The following is a 20,722-nucleotide window of genomic DNA, read 5'->3' as shown; positions in this document are numbered from 1 at the left end:
CAGTGAAACTTGTTTTTTAGCTGAGGATTGTAGCTTGTAAAATGACCATGTGCTTATCAGCATGACATAAAAACATGAATGAAAGGGGAGAAAAGGGTTGAAAGCAGTAACCAATACAGTAGCCCAACCTGTGAAGTTTTGAACTAGGGAGCAGGAATGAGACTATTTCTTTCTTTCCATAAAAGGATCCCTGACTTTGTCGCAGACTCCATTGCTGTAATAACTGAACATTTTCAAAATAGTGAGCCAGAAACGACTTGATGGGCAAAGTCAGCAGCTAGCCAAAGCATAGAGTGTGGGAGTTCCCTTCTGTGGAGCAAAAGCTCTGCATACGCCTATATAATACAAAGAAAAATAACAGACTTACTTAATATTCGTTAGTTAATGTCTGTGGATACAGCAGTTTTTACTACATTTCACAATAGGAACAGACCAGCATTACCCTTCTTCCTAGACACAACAGCTGTGACCATTAACAGTGTGCATTTCTGTAATTGGCAGTGTTGTGGTCTTGAAGCCTAAGTCGTCTTTGAGCTTCAGTGTTTTCTAGGGCAAGCACAGTTCCTGCAATAGCAATAAACATGTACGTAGGCTCAGACCCTCAGGTCATTGATGTTGTAATGTTTGCTAGAGTGTCTTGCATTGTATAGTCTTGATTTCTAAATAGATGTTGCCTGGCTTCCTTAGACAGTATGTGGACAAGGGATACTAAAAGGAGCTATCTAAGCAGAATCTCTGATTGAAAAATAGGAGTTAAGCTGCTGTCAGATTCTGCACTTTAACTTCTCCTTAGGATCTTCAGCAATGAAATTCATGAAGCAATGGGTACCTGCCTGGTTTCCCAAGCAGGACTGTTGATAGCCCAGACAAGTGGTTTGCTTAAGCCAGGAGCGTCAAGTTCATTTTCACCAGGGGTCACATCAGCCTTGTGGTTGCCTTCAAAAGGCCCAATGTAGTTTTAGGACTGTGTAAATGTAACTACTTCTACATTCAAACAGTCCTAAAGTTACATTTGACCCTTTGAAGGCAACTGTGAGGCTGATGTGGCCGCCGGTGAAAATGAGTTTGATGCCCCTGATGTAAGCTGTTCTGAGAGAGAAGCTGATTACCATAACTATTGGGTATTTCTCTTGCATACATTGTTTTTCCTGCAAAATTGAAGCAGGGCTGTGTTCAGATTCTGCTGGCAAGATATGGTATGCTGGCTCAAGGTCTCCTAAACTTTCTTGGAGGATGGGACACAGGGAGGCTGCAGGGTTGATGGACAGCTTTGTTTGTAACTGGTGGAAGAGATTTGGCAGGGACTAACAGGGAATCAAATTTGAGGACTCTGAGTTAGTGTGAAGTTTATTGGAATCCACAAAGGTGTTTAGCTGCTGTGTGAGATTTTTGAAACTTCACAGAAAGGTAGGAAGAACAAAATACCCCAGAAAAGTGGAAGATTCTACTACACTAGGTGACTTATCGACCTGAGTTACCCAGCACGGTCCTGTGCCCTCCCCTTGTGAGGTGGCTGGTACACAGTGGGCATTGTCAGCTCCTTTGTTCTCTGAAGAACTTCTGCTGTGCTGGGGGTGGGGTTTGTGATGTCTTTCCTTACTTTTTCCTCTCTCAACCAACTCACAAATCCTAGATGTTGGTCTTAATTATGCTGTGTTTTCTTGCTGAGATGGACTTAGCACCTCTCCATGGAATCGTTTTACAACTACTATAAAAGGGAGATCTGAATACAACTGAATTAAAGTAAACTGGATGTGGTATTAAGTCTCCATGCTGAAAATCTTTCCTTCAGTTGGCAAGAGCAGAGAACAGGGAACTGAATAATTGGCAGGAGATCTGAGTCACATCATTGTGAGTTCCTAAAGCCTGAGCCTGTTCAGAGTCACTTGCTTGTGACAGGAGGGAAATTGTGCAATGGGAGGCTCTACAGAGAGGAGTGACCAAGTAAATACAGGCTCAAGCTGAGGGTGATGAGTAGGTCATCTCTGACCTACTACATAAAAGTGTAAAGCTGCATTGACATGACTTTCTCCTTTATTCTGCTCCCCACTAATCACTAACCTTCAGGTTGTTCACAACAGACCTTCCCACGTATTTGTACAGCAGCTGACCCAGTTCAGACTGGTGCTTCAGGATATGGGAGCATCACTTTTCCTATGAGCTTGATCATCTCTGTTACTTGAGGGTGATGGGTAGGAGAGGAGAAAGGGAGAGGCTGTTTCTGAAAGTTGGGGAGGCAGCTACAAGAATCAATAACACTTCAACTACATAAACACTCTTGTTTTGGAGTCAAAAAATCCAAATATAATGGTAGTATTTCTGCTTCCCTCAGTAGTCTCCAGCACTGATTTCACAGGCTACCAAGAATCTCATGGTGGCACCATTACATATCTTTGTCCTCACCCGTCCGTAAATTAGGTTGTTCTAGTTGCTTTTGATGCAGGAGTTTCTCCCCACCTCTCCACCTTTGTTAGGATGCTCACCAAAAGAACCTCACTTTGGCAGCCAAGTCCAATCTTACAATGCTGCTCAAGCCTTCGGGGTTTTTTTATTTTTATCAGATCTGTCTCAAGCTGCTGGACTTGTATCTCTGGGAGAGCCTTTCCTTAGCTCCTTTCACAGGTTCCTTCCCTGAACAGCTGTTTTCTTCTCAGCAAGGGCTGAGCATAATGGAGCTGCAATATGTTCTATGCTTGCAACTTAAATTTTTACATGAACCAAGGGTGAAAATTGGAGTCAGGTCAGTTTGATGGCGTTGCCTGGCTATCACATGGATTTTACAACATTTTTGTGATGATTGGTCTGGGAAAGGTTTAAAAGCTGATACTTCTCTCCTACACTATTTTTTTGCCTTTTTTTCTTTAGAACAAGCACTGGTTAATTCGACAAGCAAAAACTCCAATGACTAACTCTTCAATACAGTTTCTTGATGATGCTTATAGAAAGCGGTAAGAATTGTTTTGTTGCTTAAGATTTCTACTCAGAACTTTTTTTTTTTAAAGGTATTTTTTTAAAAAAGATTGTAATAAGTCTGGCAATACATGTCAAATTACCTGTAATAGTTCTCTGGCATCTGTCTCAGGAGACCTGACTATCTGTTAACTTTTTGCAAAGAAACTTGTCATTGACTTCAGAAATATTTTGCTCCCAAATGCTGCCGTCATTTATCGTAAAAAGACCAATCACACTTAGTGTCTGTGCTGCTTCTCTTCCAAGGCACAACAGGTTTTAATTAAAAAAATCACCTTGCCTTCTGCTTCACTTGAGTTCCAGACTCTTATATGATGTACATTAAATGTGATTGATTTGTCTGCCAGCTAATTCTGATTTATTAACCTTGGCTCTGTCTGTGGTCTTTTTACATGGGAAGACCTGACTGGCCAAGGTGTGGGTTCTTGACTCTTTTTTATAAAAAGAGATGTGGGGAGTAATGTACAGATACAGCTTGTTCCTTCTTTTTAATAGGAAGGGTATTTGTTTACATTGTAGGTGTGTTTTCTTTAAAACGTCTGAAACAAACATTAGCTTAACTTTAAGTGTTAAACTCCATTTTGAGCAGTTATCGGGCATTAGTGTGTCATTTTAGAGACAGAAAACCGAATTTTTTTCAGGCTCTTGCTTTATAAAACATAAAGGTAAAATTATGGAACAAAATCTTAAATTAAACCTGGAGACAATAGGATGCAGGTATTTAATTAGTTAGTTGAGAGTAATATGAATCCATGGAGGCTTGTTATTGACTTATCAGAAGCATTCACTTGTTTCCCCAGCAAGCCCCATGACAAAGAAGAACTTGTTCAAGGCTTTAGATACACTGCAATAATAGTCCTTGACGTTACATGAATAATACAAAATAGCCGATGTAGTTTTCAAGCAGAAAGGGTCCCATATAGACAATTAAATTCATGGAAGTCTTGTATTTTAATATTAAGAACTACATATAAAGAACTAATAACAAGTGACCTTGCAGGAGATAACTCTGACCCTTTGTGACTGTGTTGCTTCAAAGTTGGTCTTGACTGTCTCCAGATAAGAAGTAATCAGCATTTTGACGTCTTTCTCAGACACTACAGAATAAAACCAACAAGAACTGAAGACAAACAGTCCATTTTTATCTTAAATTGCAGCCTCAAAAACTATGGTGTAGGAATCTACAAAGTTTGTTTTCGCAATTTGGAAGTAAAGTAATCCATTTACAGCATATACACTGACTTGAAGCAGAATACAAATGCTCTACCTGCAGTAAGAATTATACATTTTTCATACTTTAATATGAATTACTTTGTTTCCGTATAGGTGGCAAACTCTGCTGTCAGTAGATGACCTGATAGAGAAACTAGTGAAGAAGCTGGAACTAAATGGAGAGTTAGACAACACGTATATCTTTTACACATCAGACAATGGCTTCCACACCGGTAAAGTTTTCGCTGCTTACTGAACCTTTGTAGAAGGTCCAGGAATTGCGTAACATTTCACCCTCATGACCACTCCAGAAAATGGGAACAGCAGCTGTCGAAAACTGTATACATAGGAAGTACTGACTTGAGTTGCAAAACAATTTGGAATTGCAGTGTGGGATGTTTAGGAATTTTATCGTTTGGTTGTTTTTTGCTTGGTTGCAGTTTTTAGGATTTACCTCTACCACTGTATCCTGGTATATCTAAAATCAGGACAGAAATGGAGGAGGAGTCTCTGTGTTCTGTAGGAAGAGTTACCATGAAGGAGTTAACCAGTAAAAACTTCTGTGTCTTGTATCATGTTGTACAACCCAAAGTGCAGTATCTAAGCTGTTACATTTTGTGAGACACAGCTCATACTTCCAACTTGCTGTTCCATTCCTCAACGTAGTTGAGGTCAAGAACCCCTTCTGACTTCTTAAAAAATTGTCTGCTGGAATTTATGTAACACAAAACTTTAAAACCATAAAACAAGCAGCCATTTGACTTTTCCTGTTTTCTGTTGTATAGGCCAATTTTCTTTACCAATAGACAAACGGCAGCTGTATGAGTTTGACATCAAAGTTCCATTGCTAGTTCGAGGACCGGGGATAAAACCAAATCAGACAAACAAGGTAAGAAAGAAGGGATTGACTTTCAGTGTTGTTTCACAGTTATTGACTTAGGTAATAATTTATCCTCCTGCATATATATATCAATTAAATGAAATATAGGGAGTGGTAGAAAGTGCAAAGACCTCTTTTTAAAAAGCTGTGTGCTCTTGCTTGAATTAGTAAATTTAAGTAATTGCAGGCTACAAAAGTAAATGAAGCATGAAGTTCACTTTCCAAAGACGCTACTGTTGCTTTTGAATGTTACAGGGTCCATTGGTCTATAAGGATGAAATTAAGTAGCATTTAGGTGTACCTAAAATTACAAGTACTTAAAATACAGAAGTCTCATTATTACATCTGTTAGGTTCTGGTCTTCTGAAGTCAGTTTTTCTCCCCTTGCAGATGCTTGTTGCAAATATTGATTTGGGTCCCACTATTCTGGATATCGCAGGGTATGACTTGAATAAAACCCAGATGGATGGGATGTCACTATTGCCACTGTTGGTAAGTATACAGACAGGGATAGTAACTGGCAGTTCTTGCAGGGGTTATTCTTCAAAGTGAATACTATTTCCTTTGATAGACTAGGTAGGCTCATAACCCAATTTCTTCCCCGATGTCATTTTCACATGGGATCTTCATACCTTAGTGAAAAACATAGGCATCTTGTTTAAATGCAGTTATATTTTCATAAGCCCTACAACTTTGTGGTTATTTTGTAATAGAGAGTTGTGTCATTCTTTGGCTAATCCTGCCATTCATAAGAATTCCTGTTTCAAAGGCTGTGTGTTTCCACCTTGCATCCTCCCTCCCCTTTTCCTTAGAATTTCTCAGCATAGACATAGGAGAAAAGCAGACTGTTCTTTCTTACATCTTTGGTTTGCCTCAATTTTCAGTAGAACTAGTGTTTCCTGAACTCTGGAAAAATGCATGTGGTTCTATAAGGTAAACCTGACCTTTCCAATAAGCAAGCAGAAGCCTATTTAAATAAAGCTGCTTGCAGTTGATCCTTTTAGTTTTAATTAAATTTAGTCTATAAATTGAAGGCAGCTTACTTGGAAACGTAGGAGATCATCCAGATTGAAAACAGTGCTTTGCTTTTAAGACCTTGTATCCAAACCTTAAGCTCTTCTTTAGACAGAAGCAGGTAAAAGGCATCTAGTTTAAACTCTGATGGAATCAAAACCGTGAAACTCATTGTTTTGCTGTATATGCCTGTGATGGTGCTGTATATTAAGTAAGCTTCCCACTGCCTTTGTCTTTTAAGATGCAGCTACAAATAGAGCAGTTTTAAACTTAGTTGGTTCTTAAAGATGTTTATCTTTTCTTATGCCAAGGGTATAGGTATTTCTCTTCCATCTGTTGCAATAGAATGATATAAACCAAAGAGAAACAGCCATGTTACAGGGATCTTGTCTGTAATACAGTAATATCTGGCCATGTGGCTTCTATTTGGTATTACTGCATAATTCTTTATAAATTGAAGATTGTACTTTAAACCTTCATGAGAAGGTGGAGTAATACTTTTGGAGTTGGATCCTTGTCTTTCAGTTACACAAGACATTCTAACATAAGGCTAAATCCTATTTTAAGACTGACTCAAGCTAGAGATCACAACTGAAACTGCCTTGTAAGCAGTGGGCAGTATTGGTGTTACACCAGGCATGGAGAATTTCTTCTGTTTTATGTTAATCTCTTGTCCTAGAAAGGAGAAAAAAATGTGACCTGGAGATCAGACTTCTTGGTGGAGTACCAAGGAGAAGGATACAACGGCAGTGATCCTACCTGTCCTGGCCTAGGACCTGGAGTCACAGTAAGCAAGACAAGATCTGTTAATGTTAGAAAATAGCTGCTGAGTTAAACCTCTTTGCCATGTGGGCCAACCTGGTTCTGTAAGTAAGCTCACAGTGTCTTGGTAAGTAGGTGTTAGCTCCATAGGTCCTGTGCACCATTTAAGAATTGGGAGGAGACATCCAGCTGTGCAGAACTGATGTGTCCATATGGCCATACACAACACAGTCACCCTTTCAGTGGGAACCTACAGGGCCGCAGGGCTGGACCATCATGCAGGAAGGAGTGGGCTCAGCAAAGTGGGTTGCAGTGACATCATGTTCCTTCTAAACTTCCAGTAACCGTGTCACGCAATTCTTATCTGCAATTATTAAAGTCCCTGGCTACTTCCTGAATAAAAGGCGGCTTGCTTTATGTAAAGCTTCCCACTGGTGTTCTCTTTAGTAGAGTGTGTTGTGCTGTTGTCTCCAGTTGATGTACATTAGCTTCCCAGACAAAATTCACTGAATCATGGTGAGTTTCATAACAATACTTTGCCAAATCTAGAAGAGCTGAGTTTTTGCTAAAAATCCCCAGCGGAGACTCGCATGTCTTGCAGACTAAGATCCTGGTGTTCATCAGTTAACTGCAGTTGGCTTGAGCTGATATAGACTCCAGGAAAAGTATTGCTGGTTCATTGGTTTTTTTTTCCTGCTCTGAAGTTTTTGTTCACTGCTCACTTCACAGCACTGCTTCCCAGACTGTGTCTGTGAAGATTCCTATAACAACACATATGCTTGTGTGAGGACCCTGTCGACTACCTGGGACCTGCAGTACTGTGAATTTGATGACCGGGAGGTGAGTCTCTGTCTACCTAGCAGGTGTGAACTGCTCACAGCTGTGCCCAGCGACTGTCTGCACTCTTATCTGCTCTCAAGGTTTCCATAAAGTACTCTGAAAAGCAGGATAAACGGTGAAGTATTTATCTGCTGGTGAGAATGTTTGACCAAAACTCTGGGGTTCTGGGAAGAAGAAAAAAAAAAAGGGAGGAGGAGAGTAAGGAAGGGACAATAGCCTAAACTATGATTATCACCTTCTTGTATCACCTGACAGCCTCACAGGGTTATGCCAGGGCACAGTGTCTCTGTCCTACTCTAACTCCATGCAGCAGAGTCTTCTCTAAGACAAGTACTTTCTGTTACACTGAACCTCTGCTGTTAAGAATAAAGTTCAGCTGCAACTCTTTTCCCAGGCTGATAATGTCTATTGCTCACTTGTTTGCCTGGCAAAACAAGTATTTTAAGTTACAACTGTGAGAAAGGTCTCTAACCTTATCTTAAGTTGTTTGGGTATCTGGGACATAATGTCCCCTCTTCAGAAACTCTTTATATGTCACTGGGGGACCACCTGCTCTAAGTACAAAACTTGGTGTGTTATGGAGCAGAATCTTTTACTTGTGCCTGTTTGCACACAGTTGCTCCAGAGAGCATGTTGGGTTTGAACAACCTGCTCACAAATCTGATAAACAACATTGTCAGGAGATGTGCAATAAATGCATAAACAAGGGTATCCCCAGGCATCATGCCACCACACAAAATGTTTTCTAGTATCTACAGTGAGCAAGTTAAAGCAGGGGAGTAAATCCCACAAGATATTTTTTGCAATAAGATAGCAATAAAGAGTGTATAGGAGACCAAGATGCTGATCAGCAGACCCTGCCCTTCATTTTTGCACTTTCTGACAACTTATGATATAGTTAAATGAGTGTTGCAGCTTTCTCTTTAAACATGGACTCCAAAGTTGATCTGATAATACACTTCATGTCACTTTTTTTTTTCTCTCTCTCCAGTAAGAAGGTATGGCTGTGGCATTTCTGGGTCACTCAGCTTACCTAGGTCAGCTAATTTAAGACTAACAGTACTGGGAAGATGCAGCAATGTGGCTTTTAAAACCTTGCAGTGAACCTTGCAAATGAAGTCTGTCTGAATGTATTGTTATCTAAGTTAGACACAACCCCGCCAGTGGAATCACCATGTGCAGCCACTCCTCCCACTCTAGCAGAGACAAAACCTCAGCTGAATACTTGAGATATGTTTGACTAGTATTTGTCCCACAGGATAGTTTAGAGATTTAATGTACCAAAAAACAACTCTGCCCTAAAATCCTGTGGGCAAACCTTCTCAAAGCACATGAGAAACCTTCTCAAAGCATACACACACAAAGCTTTCTTTTAGTAAGGTTATAGCATACTTGTATTAAGCATTATGCACATGTGGTCAAGACACCTGTATGAGCTTGACAGCTAGAAGTAACTGATGAGCACATAATGGTGATGTGATGGTTATGAATATGTGTATTTTTTAGATCCATTAATGAAAAGACAGCTTAGCTATGGCCTCTTGGTGTGGTCTTACAGTCCTAAGATGGGTTCCTTTTATGTGTTAAAAACCCGTGGTGTAGCAGATAAGTACTTCAGGTGGAAGTGAAAATTTTTCAGTACTGTACTGTCACAAAACTTCAGTGTTACACACTGTCCTGTCTTTGACCACTGAGCCACATGGCTATATATGGCTTATATGTGGGGATATTGCAGTGTAGTTAAATAACATTTGAGACTATGTGCTGCCATAAAGTGTTTTTCCCACATAATATGATTAAATGTTAATTAGCATTAAGGATTTAATACAGTGCAGGAACTTTCTTCTGCAGGTGTTTGTGGAAGTGTATAACTTGACTGCAGATCCACACCAGATCAATAACATTGCCAAAACAATTGATCAAGAAATTCTAGAAAAGATGAACTATCGATTAATGATGCTGCAGTCCTGTTCAGGAGCAACTTGCCGTACACCAGGTGTCTTCGATCCCGGGTAAACACTGATTCAGTTAATTATTGTAATACTTTACAATATAACTATGTATTTTTAAATCTAAGCTTTTAGAGAGGGTATTTAATAATGTAATAATGCTGACATACATACTGTTGTATAACACAGATGCTTTCTTGATGCTTCTATTTTTTAATGTTTAATCTCTATTTAAATTTAACCTACCAAATGCAACTTGATGGAGTTAATACTACTACTTTAATCTTGTCAGCCATTGTTGACTTAGAGCAGCTGAAGCTTACAGCTATGCTCAGTAGTCAGAGACAAGTGACCTCAAGTTTGGCCACAAACAAAAAGGAAAAGCTCTGCAGGAAGGAATTTCCCATATGCTTCCTTTTAGCAAAGAATGTTTCCTGCAGGACCTAAGCTGTACATATTAGTCAGCTGTTATAAGTAAATAGCACTTCTTACCTCAAAATTCAGTAGCCATTTGGACCAAAGTGTATTTTAAGCACTATTTAAAATATCCTTACACTTTTGCTATGTAAGTTTGTCATTTGAGGCAGCAAAGCTTTCTGTTAGAATGCATCTCCGGAATGCTTAATGCTATTACATGCCAAAATGCTGTTGGTATGTTGTAGCTGATATTTATTTTTTTGGAGACTATCAGCTGCTTAGTTGCATGTCTTTCTCCATATTGCAGCACATGAATTATAAAGATCATCCCTACTGCACACTGTTAAGAAAACAACTATTTATGTAGTTCTGTACCAGAGCTATTCCAGAAATAAGCTGTTTCTAGGGGTGTTGGTCACCTGTAGCTCATGCAGACTGTTCCTTTCTACAGGTACAGGTTTGACCCACGTCTCATGTTCAGCAATCATGGTGTTCGGGCTCGGAGGTTTTCTGCACAGCCCTTGTGAGGCATTTAAAGCCTCTTGGAATCAGCTCTCACTGACCAGTTTCTCCAGTGACTGCAGCAGGTCTGTCTCTGTAACTCGTTGATTGCAGCTGGAAGACTGGGCTATTCAAACCCTGTGTGGAAGAAGACCCCTTGTCTTTAGCTGGTTGCCTTGTGCAATATGTATATTTTACAGCTGAACTGTAACTTAATTCTGAATCATTAGACACAGCTAATCTGTCTTGCTCAGATAGTTGATTACCACCTTTGTCTTTCAAGTACCTTTTCATATCACTGACACAGAGGTGAACCTATGCCTATGAATCTGAACAGTTTATTTTGTTCTAAAAATCAATAAATGCGTATTTGAGTTGGGTTAGGTAGGCAGGTGCTATTGCACAGTAATGCTCACCCATATTCAGTGTCATACTTTGTTAAAAGCTATGTTTAATTATACATTTCCTGTATCAAGCTCAGAGCTGTTAATGACAATAGTGAACTAGCCCAAAATAGCGTAGGAAGGCATTAGTCAAAACTGTTGCATCTGACTAGCAAGTGTCTTGTGCAGAATTAAAATCCATGAGCTAAATTTTCTTTTTCAGTGAGACCACTTCAAATGAGACCAATGAATTTTGTAGGTCAGCTTTGGTAGTTTGCAAACAAGAATGTAATTTCAACCTCCTTCTAGTCTGAGATGCTAGAACAGGTTACTATGTACTACTGAAAAAAACCTCTTAGGGTTTAATGTAGGCTTCCTAGTGAGTTAAACAAGAGTGTTGAGACTAACAAATATTCAAATAAGTGTGCCTGTGTTTTGAGCTAACTCTTAAGTCTGTTTTAACACATGAACAGAAGTAATACTAAAAAAAAAAAAGAAATCCACAAAAAAAACCACCCAGAGCACCACAGAGTTGATCTGTCTCTAATCTCCAAATGTCTTCGATTGCCTAACATATTTTGTTGATTATATTCTTGAAGGTAAATTATTTTGAGAGAAAACTAGCTAAAAAGAAAGAAATTATCGCTCATTAGAAGTTAGGCTGAGAGGTCTATTTTAGGCAGTTTAAGTGCTTCATAGTGTTGCTTTTTGGTTGAGACACAACTACTCAGAGCCTGCAGTAAGTGGCCTTCACACCAAAGGACTGACGTCAGATGTCTGACTGCAGTACCTTATTTTGGTTTCCCTTTGGAAGGGTGGTGATGTCTTTTCAACCTTCTGATTAGGCTTATCTGACATGCAGCCAGCACTTGCATCTTAACTTGAGTATCTTTTCTAAATTTTGAAAACCACCCAAACTTGTATTGGCAAATAACTTCTGTATAGATTCATTGGCAAAACACCTTCCAGAAACCTTGAATTGTCTGTCTTTTGCAAGACAAGTTCATGTTGCTTGTGGGCAAATCAACTGTGTTATCAGGCAAGATAATCTTTCCATTGGCAAAGAAATTGTGGCACAGCTGCTTAGTTTTTAGTTATTTCAGATCTTTAACCTAAATACAGAGCCTGAGGATCTCAACTTCTGTCACACAAAACCTACTACTAAGTAATCATTAAGTAGGCAACAATGTGTAACTCTTCCAAAACTGTGAAGTTGCATACCCTGGTGCACAGAGCCTCAAACTGGATACAAGCAATGCTACAATAAGATAAGTTCAACTTTCTTGGCTTTTAATTCTGAAGCACAGAAGTTGTCCTTCATGTAGCTCACAGTTGCAAATTTCTGTGGTGGTCTACAGGTTAGACTTTACATAGAGCTGTTGTGTCTAACTCATTGTTTTAAATCTCCAGAGTGACCAAATATTTGGAGACAAAAAAAAATCGCTTGAAAGGTAGCTTTTCAGCTAGAGCATCTGTATAAATGCAGAGGCTTTTGGATACTCACTCTTTATATGCTTTCAAATACTCAGGACTCTTTTTCCTCCACTACAACTGTAGCTTTATCTTGTTCTTTGTTTCTCAAGCCTTAGTATTGCCCATCAATATCCTTCAGACTGTTTTGTCTTCAAAAACAAAACCAAAGTTGTTTTCATTATTCTCAAGCATTTTCTTGCACACCAAGGTAAACCTGAAGTTAATTTATGTAGTATTTTGCTCAGATAATTCTAGCAACTTAGACTTATTCTTTGTTTAAACTTTATTTTAGTAGCTGTGTGGAGGCTAGAGTGGAATACAGTGATTGCTGCACATTAAACCCTCAACAGTTCTATCAAATCTAGGGCATATGTCAAGTTTCTACTTATGTTTCAGTGCAAGTAATGTGCATTATGTTGCTTCTTAAGAGAAAAAAAATACCCTTATTATGGGTACAGGTGTGTAACTCTAACATGTTTCTTGAAGTGATCTTAAGCCATAAAAAAGAAACTTTCTTTTGAATGATTTACTGTTTGCCTAATACCTAACATGAAAGTTGACAGAACTGATATAGATTATTCAGTATGTGTGATCTGATGTTTTACCCAAATTAATACACTTGCTGTCTGTGCACACCTGTAAAGCATTTTGTCTGTAACTAGGCTCAATGACTTAACACACTCACTGTCAGAGAACCACATTATACCTGAAAGCTGTCATAGGTAGTAAATGTATCAAATTGAAATTCAGAATGAAATTAGTTCTTAACCAAAAAGAGAACATAGGTTCAGGAAAGTATCTGCTTCACTCCCTCTTTTGATAAAGATTTAGAACTGTTCAGCAAAGGCAAGTGGTTAAAGGAAGAACAGGAACCAGCAGCTATCTGCCTTCCATTGCTGTTAGAGGGGTTTGTCACTTGTCGGGTGCCTGTTTCCATGAAGCAGTTAATTCTGGGTGTTTTTACAGCCTTGAATGAACAGTGTTAGTTCTTATCCTTGATGATTAAAAAAAATACTATGAAGGAACTTTGCCTTTTACCCAGATCTAGTTCCCAACTAAGTGATTTCAAAACTAAATGGTCTTCCTGGATATTCCATTTCATACTGCTATTTGACCATGGCTGTATCTGTACCTTGTTACTGATGGCATTTGTGTTAAATGAAAAGGCCTTGAAGGTACAGAGTTAGGTTTAGGGAAAATGTGATTTTTTTTTTTTTTTAAATCATTATTATCAAAAGCAGAGCTGTGAATTTTCATTATCTGGTGAAGTAGGTACTACACAGGGAGAAATACAGTTAATAACTTTGACATTATCTTAAACCAAAAAACATTCACTATCATAACTTCAGTGTAAGTGAACACAGGTTGGTACATGCTCACCCAGCACAGGCCCAGTAAAAATTGGGCTTCTTCATTCTACGGACTAAAGCAGGGACATACCCATACAAATACACAGCCAAAGCAGGTATAATACTTTTTCAATCAAGTTAAATGTAAGACTGATTCTACAATACAGTACTTCATCATAATGGAACAGTTGTCATTTACTGTGATTCAATTAAATGAATTTTATTTGTATTACTCTCTGTATGTGAGCATACTTTGCTGTAGCATGTTGTGAGGATACTTCTGCTGTTTTAAACATTTGTTTAGAAAGTGCCCTTCCAGAGGACCCTGTTCACTGCTGCACTTTTGGGGAAAGAAAAAAATAAACTGCCTATCAAACTTGCTGTCTTTGTGACTGAATTTCAGTTAAGCTTTTCCAAAGGTTCAGGCTGTGTCACACTTCCAAAGACTGAATTCCTAATTTCTAAGCCTGTTCTCTGCTACTTCCCTACTACTGCCTAACAATGGCTACTAGTGAACTTCTTGTTTGGGCAGGTGCTGTATATAAGGTTCCCTGTGACCATATACATGTGACTACTTTGCACCAGGAAGAAACACTGAGGTGACAGAACAAATTTAAATATAAGCTGTATATTTGCTCATATTTCCTTGGAAACTGATGTAGGTGAATAGAAGGAAAACTTTTAACAAAAGAGACAATGGAGAAACTGTTGTTTGTAATTAAAAGCAGTATGTTCTGCCACTGCAAAAAAGGAAGAATAAAATCCTATGTAAGTCTTTTTCCAGACTGGGAACTGTGAGCAACAGTAAGCTATGTGCTACTTAGTCACCTCAATCCCTGTTACGGAGTTGAATTCCTTGGATGATTCTGTGCAACTGTTTACAAATATATAAATAACATTTTTCTGAACTATAGAGCAAAGTGATTTGGTACCTTTAACCTATTTAACTCTGAAGCTTTCACAAACTTCTAAAACAAGTGTTTCTGCATTGTTTTATTTCTGCTTAACCATGTGGTATCAGTTTCATTTCTCCTTCAGTGGTGTAGCAGTCTTTCATTAAGTAGAGAAAAATATTTAACAGCTGCTGGAACCAACACTGCTATCTTTCTTTTGATGCTCCAGCTTATGAGAATTTGAAAGTTTACTGCCGCACCACAAGAAAAGGCAGGTCTATATTACCTACATACACCTTCCCATCACGCTTAAAGGTGTCAATGACAGTCCAAGTGACACTACCATTGGGGTCATGGAAGCTTGCCACAATGTCTCCTTTGTCATTAGTTTCTAAGAACAAGCTGTGTTTGTGAAGAAAAACACTGTAGAATGATAAAGGAGTCAACTGTTTTAGGAAAAAAATAATACAGTGTTAACATGTCATTCAAGGGGGGAGCTGGGAATTGTATGAGTAAAAATAAATGGCATTGCTAGCATACTGTTGTCCAGATGTTGCTCTAGTCAGATTCAGCTGCCACTTTTTATAATACCCACTGGACTATGGCTAAAGCTGGCAGCCCAGTAATTGCTCACTAATCTTAAGGTACAGTCAGTGCCTACTTGCTCAAGAAGGTGCGCATATTGTTTGAACATATTCCAACTGCCCAAAGCCACCCACTTTCTAAAAATAGAATGAGAGAGACTTGATGGAACACAACTGAATCACCCACTTCAGTGTTTTTTCCTGTGCAAGTTTTAGGCAGAAGGCAGCATGGTTCCTAGAGAAAGTAGCATGGTTAATTGCAAACAGCTCCATGACTCTTGCTTAGCAAGAATGACTTTGCAGAGGTTGACTCCTGTCACAAAATCCTCATATTTTGTATAAAGGGCTCTTCACCTGCATTGACACTATCACGTTACTATAAACAACGGGCTGAGAGCTTGCAACTATGAACTACTTTTGTGAGCGCTGATTTTTCTACTTTATAAATGGGTTCTCAGTATTACTACAACCATAAACCTGCTGTGTTTAAATATGTGAAAAATAAACCGATCCTCAAATGTTCAAGAAAAATCAAAGTTAGTATGTGTTGGGATGCTGGCTGGTAAAGATAAAGCAGTCATCTCTTGTGTTTCATAATGAAGAATAACAATTTCATACTTTAAAAAAAAAAAAAATCAGTCTTTTTCTGACACCAGTAATTAATACTACACAGTCTCACAGTTACCTTTGTAATAAATCTCTTCAGGAATGGATATATGGTCCTAAAGCATCCAGGAAAGGAGAAGAGAAACCAGGAAAGCGAGTAGTAGATATTCCAATTCTGTATAATCCCATGTTTGATAATCTGATGTTGTCTGGATACCCAGGCAGGTTGTCCACAAAAACTTCTTTTTTTCCTGTATTAGCTCCACTCACCCAATAGCTGCAAAAAGGGAATTTTGTATATGTATTATAGTGGCTGCTGCAAAATAACAGCAAACTTAACAGCATGGAAGATCCATCATCATTTTGATTCATGCAAGGAATTTTTCAAAATACAGAAAAGGACTCTGCAGGCAGTAGTAAATGCAAAGAGGGACTAGAGTAATGATGATTGGTCAAAAAGCTCATCTTTCTACATGTAACAGAAACAGTAGCCCCTCTGCATTCTATTAAAAAAAATCTATTCATACAAAATGTGACTATTAAATGAAAACTAATGTTAAATTTGGCTTTAGAACTTCCACAAAATAATAGAACTGTTAAAACACTGGCTCCCTTTAAAATGGGAAAAATGGGGTTTTATGCTAATCATCATAATCATGCAGTGACACTTGTCCTCTGAGGTCTTTTTTAACTGTAATAATGGAATTATCAGGATAATTGTAATTATGTCTGAGGGAATTAGGGCCCAATATATCAGTAAATTGGTAAAAACAAAACAAAACAAACATTTGGCAGTGGAAAGAGCAACTGTTAATCTCTACCTAGAATTAACTCAAACCTGGGACTCTTGCAAAAGAAAAAAGTAATTTAGACCAAGTTTCCAATAGCAACCCAATTAACTGCACATCTTCAGTTTACAGTTTTAGAAAAGGAAAAAAAAAAAAGAAATAAGAACATGACAATCATGTCTACAAATTGATTAAAAACGTAATATAAACTAACGTAATATTTTATATCTAGGAGGAGAATCATGTTCAACATACCGTATGAGTCTACATATGCTGGTTTCTGCTATTAATATGTGATCTTCATCAGGAGACAATGCAATCCCATTTGCCATGTACAAGCCACTGAGCAACGTTCTTCCTCTTATGGTTACAGGGTCATAGGCCAAGAGGCAAGCAAGATGGTTTGTTTCGATCACCTTAATCAATACATCTAAGGAAAAACTAGGCTAATCAAAATACCTGGTTTCAATTAGAAAATATTCAGAATGCGTATTAACGTAAGTTAGATAAAAGCAGATTTGAACAGAATGTAATCTTTATAAAAACACTAAGCTCACACCACTAAAGATGCAAAGGACTTTGTCCATGCTTTATAGCAGTCATTTCCCAGATGGATCACAGCACTCTTGCAAAAACAGAGGAATGTGGGGTTTATAAAGCCCAGAGTTCAAAACATGTTATTCTGCTGTTCCTCCTTTAGCGTAATATTGAGACCTGTCAGGCTTCTGTGAACAATTACAACTTCTTCAAATCACACCAGAATGTATTAATGAATGTTTAGCTAGAGCAAGTAAACAGCTTGTGTTTTACTTCTGATATGAAATAATGTGAATAAGTTTGTTCTGTTAAAAATCTGCAGGGCAACTTTGAATTTGATAAACATAAACCCTGTTGAGAGGAAACTACTTTTATGTTTGTCATTAGTACTGTCAAACCCTTGTCAAGTCTGAAATACTAAATAGCAAAGATGATGTTCTACCAAACAATAATCTGATAGCTTTAAGAAACAGCAAACAACATGTAAGAGATTTCAGCTGTTCTTTTTTTTTTTCTTTAATAATTTGGATCTCTATTCTCATCCCTTAAATTAAATATATTTCCCTTCCTGTGGTTTTTCTCCTTGCTTAGTTTTATCCAAAATTCAGATAGTAAAGACAAGACTCAGTGTAAACTTTGTCTGTGTCCTCAGTGAATTTCAGCTTTACAAACAGTTTTTTCTAGAAAAAGTTTTATTCAAAGGCTATGACTACACAGAAAAGATACCTTCAAGTACACCGGGAATTTGCTACCTCGCATTCACTGCAGGATGAGAGCATGCTTGTAGGCAGACACCAGAAAGAAACCAATGCTACTGTCTGAATTTTTACACCATGTATCACATGATGATTTCTTTAGGTAGTCATACTGGGAGGGTCGAGGTGTTTTTTGTATTTTTGTTGTTGTTGTTGTTTTGTTTTTGTTTTTTGCTTTTTTTCCAGAAGAGCAGCTACAGAATAGCACAGCCCTTCCTCTGCCTCAGGGCTTGAACCCACTGCATTCATAGCATGCTTGGCTAAAACACGTAAGCAGAGGCCAAACAGCTTGTCTCTTCTGCAGCCTGGTACACAGTGCTGCCAGCACAAAAACTGACACTTAAGCTGCCTGACAAATGCCCACCAATAACTTCTCACCTCATATCTATGATGTCATCTTTCCCACTTGCTACTTGAATCCATAAAATAAATCAATTTTTTCTTTGATATTTCTAATCCATTTAGAAATTTGAAAGGAAGTCCATCCACACCTAGTTAATAAAAATGACTGCTAATTAAAAGAAGTACAAAACCACCAAGTGTTCAAAATTATTCAGATCCATACAAGCTTAAGATTTCAGACACGGCAATGCGAAATCTCATTGTTAATGCTTTCCTTAATTTGTCCCAGGCTAAAGTCCGAGCTCCAAGTTACTTTCATTTGCAGGGAAATATGTTCAGGTTGCAGCTCAACATAACATATACCAAGCTAAAAGCCTCTGACAAATGCTTTTGTTTTCGTAACTTAAAAAAAAAAACCCTTTTGTTTTCTTAATTTGTTTTTTAAACAAATCTTAAAAATACAAAGCAAATGGACTTTCAAACAGTCTCTGTCCCCACACTCACTGGTACTGATCTGAACTGATAAAAGCACCTTGATCTTCCAATTTATATATAGACCATGAGGACCAAACCCAAGGTCAATCTACTTCCCACGAGCTTCCCCATCACCTTTTTCACTTGATAGCAGGAGGGTTTTCTCTCCTGTCCTTGGATTGACTTTGTACAGGCCTGAATAAGAATCCATCACAATCAGGTTATCGTCCTGATCCATTTGGACTCCATAGGGCTGGCCACACACTGGTTCATAGTCCGGAGTTCCTGAGATACAAACAGGAGGATGTATAAAACCTAGGGAGGCTGACAAAACAAAGACCCCAAAATGCAAAGGCTGAAAAGGACTAAACTATCATCCTTCAATAAGCCAAATCTCTAAAAGCTTCCTTAAACTGTCTCTAAAAGTAACTTACAGTGTAATGTCAATCTAGTTGCTGCTCTTCCTTGTTACTTAGGAAAAAATTTGCTCCCAACCTTCAAAGAAGTTCAGCTCTACTCTGTTTTCACAAAAACTTTAAAGATGACTGAAGAACTGGTAGGATTACTAAATCAGTAAAACAAAATGCGTGTAGCTGCCATTTAGTTTATGTCCTTCAAGTAAAAGATTGGGGGAAAATTGCTTCTAGGAAAGATTTAACTACTTCCCTTCAGCTGAGGGGCCCAAGTTTCACAGGTCATATGAGAATCCTATAAGTAATCCTCAGGTAAAACTACAAAAAAACGTTCTACTATGTTCAGTATTTTCATAGTGAGTTGTTTTCCTGAAATCACTGCAATTAGTAAAGCTTGACACCCTACAGTTTTGTGACACACTATACTCTGAAATATATTTTCCCCCAGTACTCTAGTAAGCAAGGGACAACATCTATTACAGCTCACTAGAGCTGTAACATGCCAGTAACACAGACTGACTGACAGCTGCCAAAAAAATAACAACAGAGTTCTGGTCTCACTCTGAATGGATTGATCATTTTGGTCTTAGAACTTCCACATAGCTGATTATTTACATTAGACTCAAAACCATTCAGTAATCTTTGAGAATTCTTTCAAATTCAATTGAGATTAACCCACAGCACAGAGACTTCAGGGAAAGCACCTACACAACTGTCACATATTCAGGAAACCAGGCTAAAGTGAATCAGCTGGTTTAATGGTTTTCAGGCCAGCTTACCATCAAAAAGCAACAGGGTAAAAATGTAAACATTTCAGTGTTTGTCTTCCTCATTTACAAGTATGGAAAGGAAAACAAACAAACAAACAAACAAACAACAACCTTGTGGTCCAGTTACTGCTAATGGTACTGGGACATGCTATTCTGAGTCTCCGATTCCTTTGTAAGATTTGAACTGTTTTTAAAATACATTTTGATCTTGAGGCAGGAAAATAATTGGACAAATCATGTCTTTAGACCACCCTCAAAAAGCTTTATACAGAAGGACTTCAATAAAATCTTACTCTTTATTTAAATGTCGAGCCATGGCAAGTCTATTCAAGTGAGTCTCAAGGGCTAGAGCAGTTTGCCATTACATATTAATTCTGTCTATATTAGGAAAAACCAAATGATGGCAGTAGGCTTCTCTTACAGATTTGCATAATAGAATCAGAAAACATTAAGAGTAGCTAAAATAGCATTTCAGTTTCTCATTCAATAATATTTATGTTAACAAGTTTGTTGTCATTTTCACATCAAAACCATCGCTCACCACAGTCAGGAATATTCTGCCCCATTTGAGTAATGAAATGCAGCTGGTCACCACTGATCATCCACAGTTTCCCATCCACAGTACCAGTGTAGATATTACCTTAAAATAAGTACAGTAGAAGACTGTTTTAAAAGAGACCAAGGCAAATAAAACTTAATATATTAAGAAGGATATTCCTCATTATTGTGAGCCCTTCCTTCTTGCTCCTGATTTCTATATTCTGTGCAAAAACAAAGCAATCAAACAAACAGGAAAACATACAGTATAAA

At 38.1% G+C, this 20,722-nt stretch overlaps 1 protein-coding gene and 1 long non-coding RNA gene across 2 annotated transcripts in view; one reads left to right on the top strand and one right to left on the bottom strand.

Annotated features, from left to right (window-relative positions):
- Window positions 1-14,131, top strand: part of GNS (glucosamine (N-acetyl)-6-sulfatase) — a 21,671-nt gene extending 7,540 nt beyond the window's left edge. The window contains exons 7-14 of the mRNA XM_082043676.1: window positions 2,866-2,948; window positions 4,297-4,415; window positions 4,968-5,071; window positions 5,453-5,554; window positions 6,756-6,863; window positions 7,568-7,678; window positions 9,530-9,690; window positions 10,496-14,131. Coding sequence (XP_081899802.1) covers window positions 2,866-2,948; window positions 4,297-4,415; window positions 4,968-5,071; window positions 5,453-5,554; window positions 6,756-6,863; window positions 7,568-7,678; window positions 9,530-9,690; window positions 10,496-10,571 — 864 coding nt within the window. The 3' untranslated portion in view covers window positions 10,572-14,131. The remainder of the gene's footprint in view (window positions 1-2,865; window positions 2,949-4,296; window positions 4,416-4,967; window positions 5,072-5,452; window positions 5,555-6,755; window positions 6,864-7,567; window positions 7,679-9,529; window positions 9,691-10,495) is intronic.
- Window positions 11,826-20,722, bottom strand: LOC309435454. The gene is made up of 2 exons (XR_014183166.1): window positions 18,865-20,722; window positions 11,826-18,404 (listed from the first exon to the last, which is right to left on the bottom strand). It is a non-coding gene; the product is annotated as an uncharacterized lncRNA (long non-coding RNA).

Source organism: Streptopelia decaocto, assembly GCF_964273445.1.
Source record: "Streptopelia decaocto genome assembly, chromosome: 1".
Classification (NCBI taxonomy): domain Eukaryota; kingdom Metazoa; phylum Chordata; class Aves; order Columbiformes; family Columbidae; genus Streptopelia; species Streptopelia decaocto.
This window is presented reverse-complemented; position numbering and strand designations above follow the sequence as displayed.